We start from the raw sequence: 15721 nt of genomic DNA on the forward strand, positions 1-15721 counted from the left end.
ATCTGTTATGCAGCTGACCCAGGACGCTATATTCAGCCTTGGCAAGATTCTGAAGTGGTGACTTGAAATGCATGAAATTTCAGAATGGGGAAAAGATTTTTTTCTCCTTGCTCCCTTCCTGCCAGTCCTGATTAACTTCTTAACTGTTTAGGAGTCTCCTCGAGGCAGCTGTTGATTGAGCAGGAGAAGATTTTCAATGATCTCGGGAAGCGAGGTCTTTTGAAGAATGTCCTTCAAACTCATACAAATTAATGAACAGATAGCGCAAATGAGAGAACTGAGTTGAGATGAGTTGTAGGTTATGAAGAGGATCTTTGCTACTTGCCTTTTATCCTCTTTGCTTTGAGTTGGGGTGAGTTGAATTCAGGGATTTGCTGATTTGATGATGACAAAGAAGTGAAGTTACAAGATGATTGTGAAAAGGGAACACAGAGCTTTTTCGATGCTTAATTTGCAGATAAGGAAGATAAGGCAGATAAGGATGATTCAAACACTTTTGGAGATACACATCCGTCAGAGATAAAAACTCTTAACAGGTCCCGCAGTGGACTGATCGTTAAGACACGGTTCCCAGCAGATCACCGAAGTCAAGCATCACTGTCTGCGGTCAGTGTGTGGGTGGGTGACCACTTGGATCAGTCTGCATAGGGACCGAGAGTGTGCGGTATGGGTCCTCGTTAAACTGTCTGCCGTAAAGTGCTCGACTTCGCGTACAGGTCGTTGGGCTACCGAAGCGGAGGTGCCATCCCCTCTGCAGAGGATCAAAATTGTGATGGCAAGTCTTCGGATCATCCTCAGGGATGCTTCCCAGACCGTCGCCAATAGCCCATTGTGATTAAAGTAGCCGTAAATTAACAACCAACCAACCAACCTTAACAGAAACACCTTTTTTCTCAGGCGACCAGGGAGGCTACACCTGTATAAATTTGAAATTTGTTGTATTTACGAACGTCTAAGATTAGTAGGTTGGGGACTAGAATCACTTAGTTAAACCCAAAAAGAGCACTAAATTTTTGAATAGGTTTTCGTGTTGATCATAGCCAAATGAGAGAAGGACTGCACAGAGATGCACTAAGTAACCAAACCAATCAATCCAGCGATGTAATTAAATCCGTTTACTTGTTTATTTGTTTATATACATATACAACATGTACAGGTTAATGTGCTCAATACAAATATTGTCTTATAAAATCTTGTCAAATGAATGAATAAATTGCATAAGGGAGAGAAGAGCAGCACAATAATGCACCCAGATTAACATTGAGAATTGAACCTACTATCTTAATTTTTCAAAGCTTTTCATGGAAGGACAAAACTCCTTGGCCCGACGAAACTAACAAAGAATAAGCGAGTGATATCTCCCTACTATAACTCCAACTTCAATCTAAAAGTATAAATTAGTGCAGTTAAAATTTTCCGAACCTTCTCTTTTACTTAATCAAGATGTTTTGGTCAAGTCTACTCCTTCTTTTTGTTATTAAAGGTTTGAGATTTTAATTTGTGTTAACGCATATCATTTATTTTCATCAATTAGATTATACTTATTTAAAAGTAAAATTTGTCTATTATAAAGCAATGTTTCAGTTTTATACATTTCTCAATTAAAAGCTATCAAAATATTAAAACAACCTCCTTTTCCTATTTTGTTTTAAATCTAAATTTTTCCTGATATTTTTAGTAATTGTTAAATTTCAGCCCTTCTTTGCTTAATTTCTTGTCGATACTTCAATATAATAAATCAAAATTCGCCGGATGAAAGAACTTAATTCAAGCTATCTGACCTAACAACTCCGTAACAGAATTCTTTAAGTTATAAATTAGTTGCCCAATGAATTAAAAATATTCATTCGAATCGTGGTCAAAAATACAAAATGGCGTTTTATAAATGATTTCAACGCAATAAACACAGAATAGTTCGGTTCAACCATACTGATCCCTTAACAGAGAAAGCTTTATTTCCGAAAAACAAAATTTTGAAAAAAAATAAGGAATTCATTTTTAACCTTCACTGCTTGCATTATTTATTATGGACCCTTTTTTATTGATAACCTTTTTTACTCTAAAAGCAAATGCTAATTTTATCAACTCGTAGCTTAACTTGATTAATAATTTTCTATGGTCATAAAAAGGTTGATTTAAACGGATTCGTAAAAGCTACAAAAAGCGTTATAAAATATATAACTATTACTTAAAAAATTGTTTTATTTTTTATCTAACTGCAGCTTTTATGACTACGAATAGTTACTTTAACTACATTATCTAACTGTATAAAATTGAATTTAATATTGGAAATACATAAAATGAAATAAGAAGAATCAAATTTGCGAACTATTTACTGAATACTTTTCAACATGCATTTTCTTATGTATTTTTAAACTTATACAAAATATAGTAGTTTTAGAAAGTAACAAGCGATATTTAATCTATTTTTAATGTCTGGCAATGTACAAAACTAGTATTCATTATTCTCTTTAAAAAATTTTTTGTTCAAACGTACGTGTAGTAATAGTGAATTTTTAAAAGAACTAGTTGGTATTTTATTTTTACGTAGTCTTATCGGAATGTGTTCCAAAGCTTTATTTTTCAACCTATTATCATTATTTGATGTTAAAATTGCTGCATTTTTTTTTTCATCTAAAAGACAAACACTGCGTGCATGAGAACTTAAAGCAGAAACTTGTTCTGCAAAATATATCTGAAATTTTTATGCTTTTATTTAGTTTCCATGCATTTTGTGAAATTAATGAATTAATTTGCGTAACGTAATATTTGGCAAATGTATTGGTGGTTTAAAGAAAATAATAAAAATAAGGACAAATCAATGAAATATCTTCATTTCAGAATTTCACTATGGTTATTAGATTTTTCACAAAGTCTACCTAACTAAGTTCATTAATTATTTCAAGTTATCATCAATTCAGTATTTTAACATTAAAAGTCTTTATGACTATAGTTTGGTAAGACTTTTAAAAATACTTTGGTGCTTTATTTTGGTACCAATATGCTAAAATTGTTATCAACGTTTTCGAAGTTTTTAAGATATTTTTTTTTGAAAGATCATTTTTTTTCATATTTATTTTAAAACTAATGCAATTGATAGGAAATAACGTATTTTATGTTATTTTATGATTTTATAAGACCGTTAACTAAAAATTAGTTCCTTGCAATTAAAAATTGTTTCGAGCAATTTTATATTAAGTAATAAATAATGAATGTAAAAGAGTTTTTCGGGAGTTTCTCTTTCGATAAAATAGTTCTATAATGATGTGCAGGCGTTTTTCAAATCATTTTAAAAGTTCCCTTGATGCTGCAAAATACGCAAAAAATGCATTAATGGACCACAATTTGCTAATATTTGCCAGATTGGAGGGTGTAGAAAATCAAAACATCGAAAAAAATGTTTATTCAGAAAATGTTTAATTCCATAATTAAAAATGTATATATCACAAATTAATATAATTAAGGGTAACCTCTCATGTTATTAGAATTGAATCTCATTACGTGAAAATCTGGATCATTGGATAAAAAGTTATTAAGGTGTACGGTGAGCGAAATTTAAAAAAATGACATTAATTGCAAGTGCTTAAGTAAAGTAACTGTAACCATAAACATATTGTCCGTTTTCATGAACAAACTCAATAAGATATTTTTTCTCTTTCAGCACTAAAAGCAGATCTACAATCTTGCGGTGGTCTAGATCCAATCGATGTCTGTCAATATGACATTACTAAAGTGTATGTCCCATTTGATGAAATTCAACTTGCAAGGTTTTGTTAGTAAGTAACATTTCAGAAAATCTTAATTCTGGGAATCCCAAATTACAATGATACAAATAAATTTTGGGTATAATGTCAATATGCTGCTTGCTTTAGATTTTAGATTCATTTGAAAAATCTAATTTGTTTGCTTCTAAAGTCTTCAGTTTATTTTCAGTAGTTCGTAATCGTTAATTCTGAAAGCTTTTTTTCTAATCATTAAAGCAAGCATAATTTCAAGCATTACTGCAATTTTATAACCATCGTTTAACAGCTGACCTAATTTTGGGTTTACGACTACTAATGTTCAACTCCGTAACCTTGTAATTTTGAACCCAATCCAGAAGACAAGGGGGAACTCCGGGTCAAGTATTGGGATAAATTTACCTATGTTGTCTGTGGTGAATCTGGTGGAAAAAATTGCATGTTTAACATCTTGATGGTGAATTGCTAACTAATGTTCCAAACCAATTTTTTTTGCTCCGATTGCCGATTTAATCAAAATTTAACTACTGAGTGAGGAATTATATGCTTATTTTTCCTTACCTATTTAAGCATTAAGCTTAATCATTACAGGACCGAAATCTTGGACTTTGGGATCTTGTTGGTTAGGTATATTTTAGATAATTTTAGGTGAAGTCTTCAAATTCAGAACTCCAAAAGGTAAAATGAGTTTTAGAACCCTAAATTCATAAAGCGCAAATTTACTACCATTATTTAAAACTTATAGCCCCATTAACAACCTTGTAATAATTCTATGAAATATATTAAGTGGTTTATTTAAATAGACTATATTTTTTGAAATAAGATTTAATAGTTTATTCGTAAAAAGAAAGAATTATAATCACAATAATTAATTTTAAAAACTGATTCGAAAGCTATGTTTATTTTCGTAAACGGCTGCGTTCACTTTTGCGAACGTGTAATTTGAACTTAAGTCATCGCTGAATTTTTAAGTCTTGACTGTTTCCGCTTTTCAAAGAGACACGTGAAATGCTTTCACACATAGAAAATGCGTATTTTGAGGTTTTTAAGGAATTGAATCAAATTTATTTTAATGATTTTGTGTCAGTTTCTGGCATAAAAGTCCATAATGATTTCTAAATGTATCATGTATACCTTATGCTACATATTTACTTACTCTACGAAAACAGAGCATCATATTGATCCTCCCTTTCACGAAACGCCCAACTTGTTTTTAAGTTTGATAATTTTTGATTTCGTTACATTGAGAACTTGTGCTTGGTGCTCGCATCGCTGCATCATGCTCTAATGCTACTATGCGTTTCGCCAAACTATTCACAATACTGAATAAAATTTTTATCACATCTACTTAAAGTTAAGTGTGCAATATTTTGAGCAAAAGCTTTTTTTCTAAAACAAATTTTTCCACCTCTTAAAACTAAAAAGCATTAACATATTTCACTTTCATTCAATCGGTTGTTAAAAACTTGGGACAAAAATTAGGAAAAGAAAACCTTTATAAATCAAATTATGAGGAAAAGTTTATAAATCAAGTATTTTAAAGTTAACAATAAATTTAATTCATTGTTAATTTCAATAATTAAAAAAAACTTGGGGCAACCTGGAAGTAATAAAGAACAATTTGATGTGAAAGTGGTAAAAATTTGGCTCATCACTCTATTGTCTTCCCCCCCCCTTTCAATTTATGCACTAAATTTTCAACCAACCATACATGAAGTATTGCATTTTTTTGTGCTTATGATCATGATTCATATAACAAGTTTCCATTTTAAATCAATCCTTAAATATTCTATGTAATAAAATGTCTATTTGAAGCAATGTTCAAAAATACTACAAATGCGTCAAAGAGCACGAAGAGGAATTTCCCCCAGATGAGCAAGATTTTTGTGGACATGCTTTGGTACTGAAGAAAGCGCAACCTCTACTGGAAGAGTTATGCGACAGGGATACTCAACTCTACAAAGGTAAAGATACAAAGTTCATCAATGTGTAAGAATACATTTGTTTGTAGCTTTGTTGCTAGGAAATATTTGGCAGTAACATATTGTAGTAACCAAGTTAGTAATATGTACGGACACTGTTTGTAGCTTTGTTGCAAGCAGATACTTGGTAGTAACATACTGTAGTTAAGTTAACTAACATTTACGAATACAGTTGTTTGTTGCTTGAAAATAAAATACTAGGTGGCAGTAATATATTGCTGGTATGCTTTGTTTAAACTTTTGATGTAGGAAAAATCGATGCTTTCGAAAAATCTACACTTTTGAGACAAACATTAACCTAATATTAAATTAACATTAAATAAATGTAGGCAGATAGACGAAGATAGAATATTATTCGAGGGAATATTTCCGAATTATATTTAATTTTTAATTGTTTGCGTTGAACTGGGATAGTCTGGTTGGTAGGGTGCTGGAATCTTTCATAAGAACTGGGGTTTGAATTCAGCTGGCCGAAGACTCTGTGTAGTAAATGGTGACTGGTGCACGTAAAATCTTTCGGGTCACAAAGATCTCCATGCCCCTCTAACAAATTATACCGCTGAGAGTATTGGATTGGAGATTGATCGCTCTCTGTTTCAGGTCAAAATTAGGATCTGTGGATGAATGAATGTTTGAATGGTTCCACCCTATAAGCGGGTGTGACGCATGGGCATGACGAAAGTTTAATCCTTGGCTATAGATGACTCTACTGGAAAACAAACAATCGCACCCCTAGTGCCTTAAATGGACAACTGAAATTGCTCGTGTTAAATAAGGTTTTCATACGTAGGTATAGCTAAAATAAAATGAAGCTAAAATATAAACCTCAATCGCTTTAGTATAATACAAAATCCAATTCTAGTTTGCTACGGTAATTATTCATATCAGTACGAATTTAAACTGTTTTTCAAGTATAATGACAGCAGTTTATTTTAAGAAATATTATTACTGCAGTTTTAGAAAATATTTGCGGGATAATCTATGCAATGGTTTACTCAAAATCGTAACTCTCTCTTCCACAAAATTATTTTTGTTCAAACAAAGCTTCTTTCTGTTGCTTTTTCGCTTAATTGAACGGCTAAGCTAATAAAATAGCTACCATTTTAGCCTGTTAATAAGAGTATTTTTGATTTAAAAACACGGGGATTTAAATGAGCTTCTTTCGCGCATTGTGATGTTACTTAGTAGGATGTCTTTAAGCTTGTAAAGTACCTACGTGGAAAAATATAAAGGAACAGTTTGTTAAAGTCATTGTTTCATATTCTTCAATTATATAGCAGTGTTAACAAGATACTGATGTTTGACATGCTGATTACATTTCATTTGTTTGTAATTTTAGAGTATCTGAAACATGCCCCCTGCTTCAGTCACGTGACAATATACTACGACGAATGTGAGTATTCTGCAAGAAAAATGGCTAGTCTGTATTATAAAGTAGCCGAAAATACAGCTAAAGCTGAAAGTTTGAAATTCTGCATGTAAGTGTTTTTTTACTATCATTTCATTACGATAAAAATCTAGATTTCGTTCGATAAAACTTTAATAGTTTTATTTTTAGAATATTTTAATTTTTTTCGCTACTTGCTTTGAAAAAAAAGTTATTTAAAAACATGGAGAATGGGTGAAAAGACGCGCAATCTGGAAAAAAAATGACAAATTTATAAAGATCATAACTTTGTTGTGGAAAGTAGTTAAGGTATCAAACTTTGTCTGACACATTTCTTTGCAGCAATTAAAATTTATTTTTGGTCCGAAAATTACAAATTTAACAAACTTCATAATTTTTTTAAAGCAAGGACAAATTTAAGCAAAACAGCTAAACAACAAAAAGTAATGCATAAAAATCAAAAAAGATTTCTAGATTAATTTTGGGGTTATCTGTATTTTGAATTAAATCTTTTCACCAAATTTCAAATATAAAATGAAATAGGAACTAAATATATTGTTCAAGATTGATTTTTTTTTAAAGAAATGTTTTCAGCATTCTTACCAGAGCATGCTAAAATAGTATTAATTTAGACCCTAGCTTTTAGTTCAAATCATACCTAACAATATACAAAATCTACAAAGTTTCGATGAATTCTATACTAAACTTTTTACAATGTGTGTGCGCGTAAAGAGATTTCCTCAAAATCAACAGGTTTCTGAAAATGAATTTAAAGTTGTTTCGTCAGTCAGCATGCGAAAAAATAACTAACTTCGATTTTAAAGACCTGAGAATAAAAATTTAGAGATTTAACGAGCCAATAAGGTTCAAATATAGACAATAAAAATCGAATATTTGTTCAAACATATAAAATCTCCCCAAAAAATTGTTTGAAAAAAACTTTTTTTATTCATATTCAAAACTGTAACAATTTATTTTGTAAATTAAAGAAATTTAATTTCTTCTAGATCTAAATAAATTCAGATTGAAAAATTTTTGTTTAAAAGTGACTCTTATTTGGAAGATTTTACCTTATACTCAGAAAAAACACCCATGTTTCATACCGTATTTTATAACAATATATACAATAACTCTCAGCTTTGTTAAAAATAAATTAATGCTAAATAATGAAACAAAATGTTTAATAAAATTTCTGTGTCAAAGGGATAAATTCGATTGTTCTAAATTTACATTTGATAGAGGGAATATTCGACAAGCCATTCAAATTTTGCTTCTCTTTCCAGAGCTGGTACTCAACTTCTGCACAGATATTCGAACTTGGTTCAAGACTTTTGTGGAGCAGATGGATTGAGATTGTACAATGACCTCATCAACCGATCTCACTTTTATCTTCTATACTGTAACACTGAAGAACATCACCAGAAGTCTCTGGAAGGCGTCGCACAAATACTGGAAGGTATTGTAACAGGAAAGATAAAGAACAGAGATCTCCAAATGGATTATGCAGTTGAAGTTCGTAAATTTGAAATGGAGACTGGAGGTGGATACCATATAGATCCATAGGATTTTGCTTGTTGAAGAACGATCAATGTTTTAACGTTAAAATTCGATGCTTTTACCTAACTAATATAAAATAAAACTTTTCTTCCCATTTAGTTTCTTATGTGTGGTAAAAAAAAACACTTTGTATGTGAATGAAGCTTCAAACACATGGATGTATCATATTGACAGCTCTTAATTTATGTTTCTAGAATCGCTCGAGTTAAAAATTGAGTAGAATACTACATATTAGAGGCAGAAAACTGCTAATATTTACACAAGGTAAAAATAAGAACGCGAAGTCTGTTTAATCACTAGTGAAGAAGGAAGCACTTAAAATATCAAACCTGTTTGATATAGGGAAGTAGTTGAACAGATTCAGCGTTACATCCTGCTTTAGAAAATGAACTTCGTCTACGTTTGTTGAAGACTGACTGTTCTTTATATAGTGAAGTGAAATATCCACTTGTTACTATTTCGCACTAGATTATGTGATCAAAACTAGATTATGTGAACATTTACTGTTTAATAGCGCTTTATCGGTTTAAAGCAGATTATTATTTGCACCCAATTACTTAATGAAGCAACCAAATATATCTTGCTTCATAACTTAGTTTTCTCACGCGTGACTAGAGATTTTCGATAAAGATTTTGTTTTGTCCTAGCTTAAACTTTGATCCATAATGTGTATACTTCTTCGAATTAGCTTTTGACAAGTATTCCAGAAATATATCAAAACTTGTTGATTTCTGTACATCTTGTTTATCGTTTAGAAAGTAACTCAAGCATTTAATTGTTCGTATAATTCTAATAATAATATATAAAGAGTGTATGTAAAGCGGGGGGGGGGGGGAGCAACGCAATCTTGAAATACAAAAAATTTCTGGACGATTCACAATCATCTCGAGAAGTAAAAATTAACATGTATTTCATTTTTGACTATTTAATACTCAAGGGAAAAGAATAAAACCGAATAATTAGTGAAAATCAATAATTTTTGCAAGAATTTAATTCATGTGGGTCATTTATTCAACAACTTTCTAATTCATTTATTTATAACATTAACTTTGAATTTTAGCCACAAATTTAATAAAATATTAATGACTAAATTAAAATTAGTCTAATAATGAATTATTGAATGTTAGGATAATTAAATGACTAATACTTAGGTTGAGTAATAGAAAAATAATCCACAATATCATTATTCATTGAAAAATGAATTGTCAAGGAAATAATTGAATAGCAAGGTAATAGTAATCTAAGTTTGAAATGATTTTAAATTATTAAGGGAGATAAAAAGAAAATTCGCTTTTTCCATTAAAGTAAAACAGATATATGCATAATAGTAAATACTTATTAAAAATATATTTCATGTATATGTATCATGTAATTGTATATTTATTCATAACCGTCGTTGAACAGCCGACCAATGTTTACCTCCGTAGCCTTGTAATTTTCAATCAGATCCAGAAAACAAGGGAACCCTTGAACAAGTATTGGGAGAAATTTGCCTTCGTGAAGAACTTTTTGTTGGAACAATTCCACATTTGCGTTGCAGGGAGAGGAAAACCATGAAAATCCCCAGAGGTTAGCCTGGCAGCAAGGGGACTCCAACCCATGATCCGTCTACTACTGAGGATATTTTTGCGTCAGCATTGTAGCTGGTGCGAGCCGGGTGCGGAATTCGAATCAATCAGCCATTTCTAAGATTCGAACCCGGTAGAAATATCTACCACCCCTGTTCATTTCTTTCCAGGTTGACCTTGATCGATATGAATCGGAAAACTTAAGACTTCGGCAGTATAAAAGTCTAATTGATTTAGATTAACCTCGCTATTGTTCTTGGTAGCATTTATTGCTTAACTTTATGTAACCCATTCGCACATACTGGATATGTACTGTTTCTGGGTTTTGGCTTTACTTCATTTGTACACATACATTACGTTCAGGCTTGCTTTCAATGACTTGTAACCTTTTGTTAAATAGAGCAGACAGTTTAGCAAAATTAGAATTTTTCTTTGGGAAAAAACAATTCCTAAGATTTTTTCATAGAAAGCTTTGTGTCCTCATAAATAACTTTTTCTCTGTGCGCTTCTCCCTTTGAGGAAAAAGGAAATAATTCGAAGAGAAGAATTGATTTTCTTTCTGGGTAGACAAGTGAGGCATTATTATAGCGTTAAAAACTCCTAATGCAATGTGAAAGTGAGGTGGCATGTCTTCGGATCATCCTCATTGATGTTTCCCAGATCGTCCCCAATAGCCCATTGCGCAGCTCTAATGCGACGTGAATAAAGTACCTACCTAATGCAGTGTGAAAAATTACTTTTGAACTTTCGATTCACTGTGAATCGGACTCATACACATGCAGGCGAACGCGACCATACGTGAGACAATCTGATCAATAGTTTAGGAGTTATAATGGCTTATTTCAAAAAAGTACAAATTTGTCTGTACCTACATCTTGATCCTCTCTGATAACTATTACAAAAGCGTATTCAACAACCAACGCAGAGGCTCTCCAGATACTGGCGGGGGTGTAGCCTATCCACTTAAAAATTCAGGAGGACATTTGTTTCAAAAGTGTAAAATGGGGTTAGAAAATGACTGATCCTTATCCAACTATACATCAGTACATGCAAATCACCCAGTTAATAGAACCCCCAGACAGGCCTCACCAACCACAATTTATGTCTGTGCCCTGGGGTAGATCACTGCCAACCAACAGTGGTGTTGAAATATTTACAGACGGTTCTAGGATGGAGGTTGCCAATGAAATAAGCGAGAAAAACTACCATTACAGGACAGGTTTTGGGATTGTAATTAAAAATTATGGAATTTTGTTAAGACGGCCTCCAACAGAATTTCGAATAACAGTAGTGTTTTTATGGCAGAGATGATGGCAATCAAACATGCTCTCTCTTGGCTTGCCGACATGAACTACCCTGATGCTGTTATCTACTCTGATTAACTCTCCTTACTGCAGGCATTAGCTGACCCAACACCCACTTCACACCTCATCGAACACATTAAATGACTATGGCGATCAAACATTGAATGTAACTGGGTCAAGGCTCATATAGGCATACAGGGCAATGAGAAAGCGGATCAAGCGGCCAAGAGGGCCATCAATCTCGGTCAAATTGACTCAGAGGTCCCAAGTTTGAAAGCCCTGATCAGAAAATTTATTAAAACCCATAATATGAGGAGATGGAAACAGAAATGGCAGAGTACCGAGAAAGGTCGACAAACATTTAAATTTTCTAAGGACCCAGCTACAAAGAGACCTGAATCAATTCTTAACTGGCCAAGGAGTGCTTGGAGAATACCAGTTAAATATGTTTAATAAGAGTTCAGACTGTCATTATTGTGGGGAATATCAAATAATCGAACACTTAATTATGGACTGCACCTACTAACAGTCACTCCGCAGAAACCACTTTATTAGCCAGTCTCAACACTAGAGTTTTCTAAGTTGACCTGGAGTAGAGACATCATTAAAAAAAAAATCAAAAATACATTAGAGGATGTTCTGGCCGACAACATATCATAATCTCGGAACCTGCGATTTCCATCTTGGGTGTCTCTCTTAATGGTCTTAATTGGTTTCAGCCTTCAGCCTTTTACCTTGTACATTTTTAACCTTTATTGTTTTTACAATATGTTGTTTTAGCTACTGCTTCTACAATACCATACTTTTAGCTTCCCTTTTGTGATTTAACTTTTAACTTTATCTTTTTGCAGTTTTTATCTGAGATATTCAGAGTTCTTTATCATGTGCTCCTATCTTTATTATCTTAGCAAGTTTACATCTTTGCATTTTTTTACTAATGGTTTTTAATGTGTAATATTTATTAATTTTTGGGTTTTAAATTTATAAGGGTCTTCTGAATTTTTATAAGGGCCAGTTGACCTTAGCGATCCCTTTTGATCGGAGTTTTTTTATTAACTGGTTTTAAATTGTATAATTTGGTCTTGGATTTTTATATCTTGAGTGGTTTTATTCATTTTAAATTTATGAGGGTTCTTTGACCTTATGATTTATGAATGACATTGACTTCAGTTGTTCTGTGATCTTATTTCCATTATTGTTATTTTTATGAGTTTTTTAAATATTTATATACTCTGAGAATTTTCATGGCTTGATATGTGCACAGCTGTATAGACGTTGAACATAACTAATTTTTGATGTTCTTTTTTTGTATAACCTTTAGCAGGTTGATAATACTCCTCGCGTGCCTTTTAATAAGGTGAGTCGAGGCAAATCTTTACCTTACCTTGTACCTACATCTTTCCTTATCCGGTATATCTATTTAAGCACGCAGGACGTTTTTCTTGGTGAATCATTGTTATGCTGAATAGAACATGTAATTAAAAAGTGTCTAGTATTTTCGTGCATAAACGGTGCAATTTTTGATACATATTTATGTAGACTTTTTGCTTTGCTATCTAAGGCTTAACATGTGAAATTTATTTTCTGATGAAAACTTTTATACAGAATAGAATGGGATAAAATTCGAGTTGATATGATTAGTAGTTTCGAAAGTATAAGAATTTTTTTCATTATAAATGCAGTTCAAAAATAATAAATTTTATGAGAAAAAAATAAAGTGGTAGGTACTTTATTGACGTCGCACTAGAGCTGCACAATGGGCTATTGGCGAAGATATGGCAAACATCCCTCAGGATGGTCCGAAGACATTCCATCGCGCCATCGATAGAACTGCACAATGGGCTATTGGCGAAGGTCTGGCAAACATCCCTCAGGATGGTCCGAAGACATTCCATCGCACCATCGCAATTTTGATCCTCTGCAGAGGGAATGTCTCCCTGATTTGGTAGCCCGATGACCTGCGTGCGAAGTCGAGTACTTTGCGGTAGAACAGTTTAACGAGGATTGACACCACGTCCTTACACGGGCTGATCGGAAAAAAAAGTATTTTAAGTAACTTTTCGACTTATGTTTGGCCCCATTCCATTAAACGAGAAAAAAAAAATACACAGGAAACAATACTTCACTTGTCGAAATAGCAATGTAGATGTGGAAATAAGTGTAAGTGCAAAATTAAATTTTTGTGATTGAAGCACTTATAATTTATACGCTATTAGTCTGATCGCCTCGGCATTGGTTTCATTTAATTCAGTGTGAAAAAATTGTATCAGAAACAATAACTTGCATGTTTCGATAGTTCCTAGATAAGAATGTAAGGTTTGTACATAAATACATGTCAAAGTACGTTAGATACATAAAAACTCTTTCATCTTCCGAACTTTTTATTCGATTTTTACTCTTGAATAATCTGATTCAGTTCAGCGTGAAACAACATATTGGAAATAATACCCCACTTGTTTACTTGTGTCTGAATAAATAATTCAAATAATCTAACCATTGAAAACTGGGAGAATACACTGTAAAATCTGTGGCGTAATATCTCTCCGAATTTCTTGAGCGTGAAAGAAAATTTTTTTTTGAAGTCCAAGTCAAACTTTTACATACAATTTAAAGCGTGCATGAAAGCTATAAACACCGAAAGTACAAAAAGTTGACACTAAGATCACTCAACTTTACACCATCAGTTAAATATTTTCGCTTCCGAAAACTCGTTTTGATGACTCGAAATCAAAACGTTGGCTCGTTTTGATTTCGTCTTTAATTGTTTACGATCGATAACGAATTGGAGAGAAATGGAGGATGTCTTCGATGTTGCTTTTCATCTGCATAACCGTAAGTTCGACGTTAGAAATATGTATCTCTGTATTTAGTTTTGTAATAAGGATATTTTAATTTTTAGATATTGTAAACTGTATTAATTTTATAATGTATGATTTCTGTCTGCTCCTGCTCATCCCGCAGAGGACTGATTATAAACACACGGTTACCAGTAGAAGACCGAAGTCAAGCATCACTGGCTGCGATCAGTAAGCGGGTGGGTGACCACTTTGATCAGCCTGTGTAGGGACCGTGGGTGCGCAGTATCGGTCCTCATTAAACTGTTCTACTGTAAAGTGCTCGAATCAGCGGGCAGGTCGTCCGGCTGCTAAAGCGGGGGAGTCATCCCCTCTGCAGAGGATCAAAATTTGCGATGGCATGTCTTCGGATCATGCTCAGGGATGTTTTTCAAACCTTCGCCAATAGCCCACTGTGCAGGTCTAGTGAGACGTAAATAAAAAAAAATACCATATCATCTACTCCTTCTTTGTTAAGCCTAGTTCGAATTCACCCTAATACTCTATCTGCTATGCGTATGTTTGATTTACAAACTAATTTTATTTTAACAGTTAGTATATGTATGCATCCTAAATGACCTAATAAAGTGACCTGTTATTTTGTAAAGTTAGAGTTATTATTCTAAGGGATGATTTGTAATGCTGTAAAATGCATTTAACCCTTATAGCGTCAGTCAGGCTTTTTTTCAAACATGCAGTTGATGTCTATTTGCCTAAAAAATGATTCTGCCCATGTAATTATCAAATGCAAAAGCAAAAAGTAATTGAGAAAATTTTACAGACGATCTAGCACTTGCATGGAAATGCAGTATTTTATAAAACAAGAGAAAATGCTACAGATTTATAGATTTATTCTCCAATTGATGAAGAAATGCTTATTTGCTAGAGCGATAGGATTTACTATATTAGTGCTAATATTAGTGATCAGAATTAAGTTTTTTTCTAAAAATCAAAAAATGTTCGTAAATGGTCTTCATCTTCTTCATCAATGAACAGAAAGTCTATAAAATCGGTACGTAGTTCAACAATGTTGGCTTGTGTGCATACCCTTCTTAGAGCTTTAGACTTTACAATCAGTTCATCAAATGTATTTTGGGCAGCTTCATCACAAACCTCAAATATATTTTGAGAAATGCAGGCCATCTTGTATGCTTCCTCACTGAAACAGATTATTTAGATTAAGTAATTGGTATTTGAAAAACAAGACTCTTTGTGCAAATTTTTCGATTCATTACCAACAAGAAAGCCGTACAACTGTTACAGATTTAAAATTGTAAAAACAATTGTAAAATGTTTTTTCCTAATTGTAAAGTATTTGTAAGATCTTTGTGAGAAAAGAAATTGGGTGA

At 32.7% G+C, this 15721-nt stretch overlaps 2 protein-coding genes across 3 annotated transcripts in view; one reads left to right on the top strand and one right to left on the bottom strand.

Moving 5' to 3' along the window:
• The first annotated feature begins 1370 nt into the window (after nt 1–1370).
• LOC107440356 (uncharacterized) lies at nt 1371–8760 on the top strand. Its single transcript, XM_043038912.3, has 5 exons — nt 1371–1483; nt 3662–3776; nt 5556–5704; nt 7062–7200; nt 8393–8760. Exons 1-5 carry the CDS (start codon nt 1444–1446, stop codon nt 8670–8672), a joined length of 723 nt encoding a protein of 240 aa, XP_042894846.2. The 5' UTR covers nt 1371–1443; the 3' UTR covers nt 8673–8760.
• Nucleotides 8761–15206: 6446 nt separating this feature from the next.
• The window catches only part of LOC107440374 (uncharacterized), a 54713-nt gene continuing 54198 nt past the window's right edge, over nt 15207–15721 (bottom strand). For both annotated transcript variants that reach the window (XM_087159933.1, XM_087159932.1), the window contains exon 5: nt 15207–15531. In XM_087159933.1, the coding sequence (XP_087016059.1) occupies nt 15315–15531 (217 nt within the window). In that variant the 3' untranslated portion in view covers nt 15207–15314. The remainder of the gene's footprint in view (nt 15532–15721) is intronic.

The sequence above is a fragment of the Parasteatoda tepidariorum genome, chromosome 3 (assembly GCF_982258835.1).
Source record: "Parasteatoda tepidariorum strain Cologne lab strain chromosome 3, Ptep-v5.0, whole genome shotgun sequence".
Classification (NCBI taxonomy): Eukaryota; Metazoa; Arthropoda; class Arachnida; order Araneae; family Theridiidae; genus Parasteatoda; species Parasteatoda tepidariorum.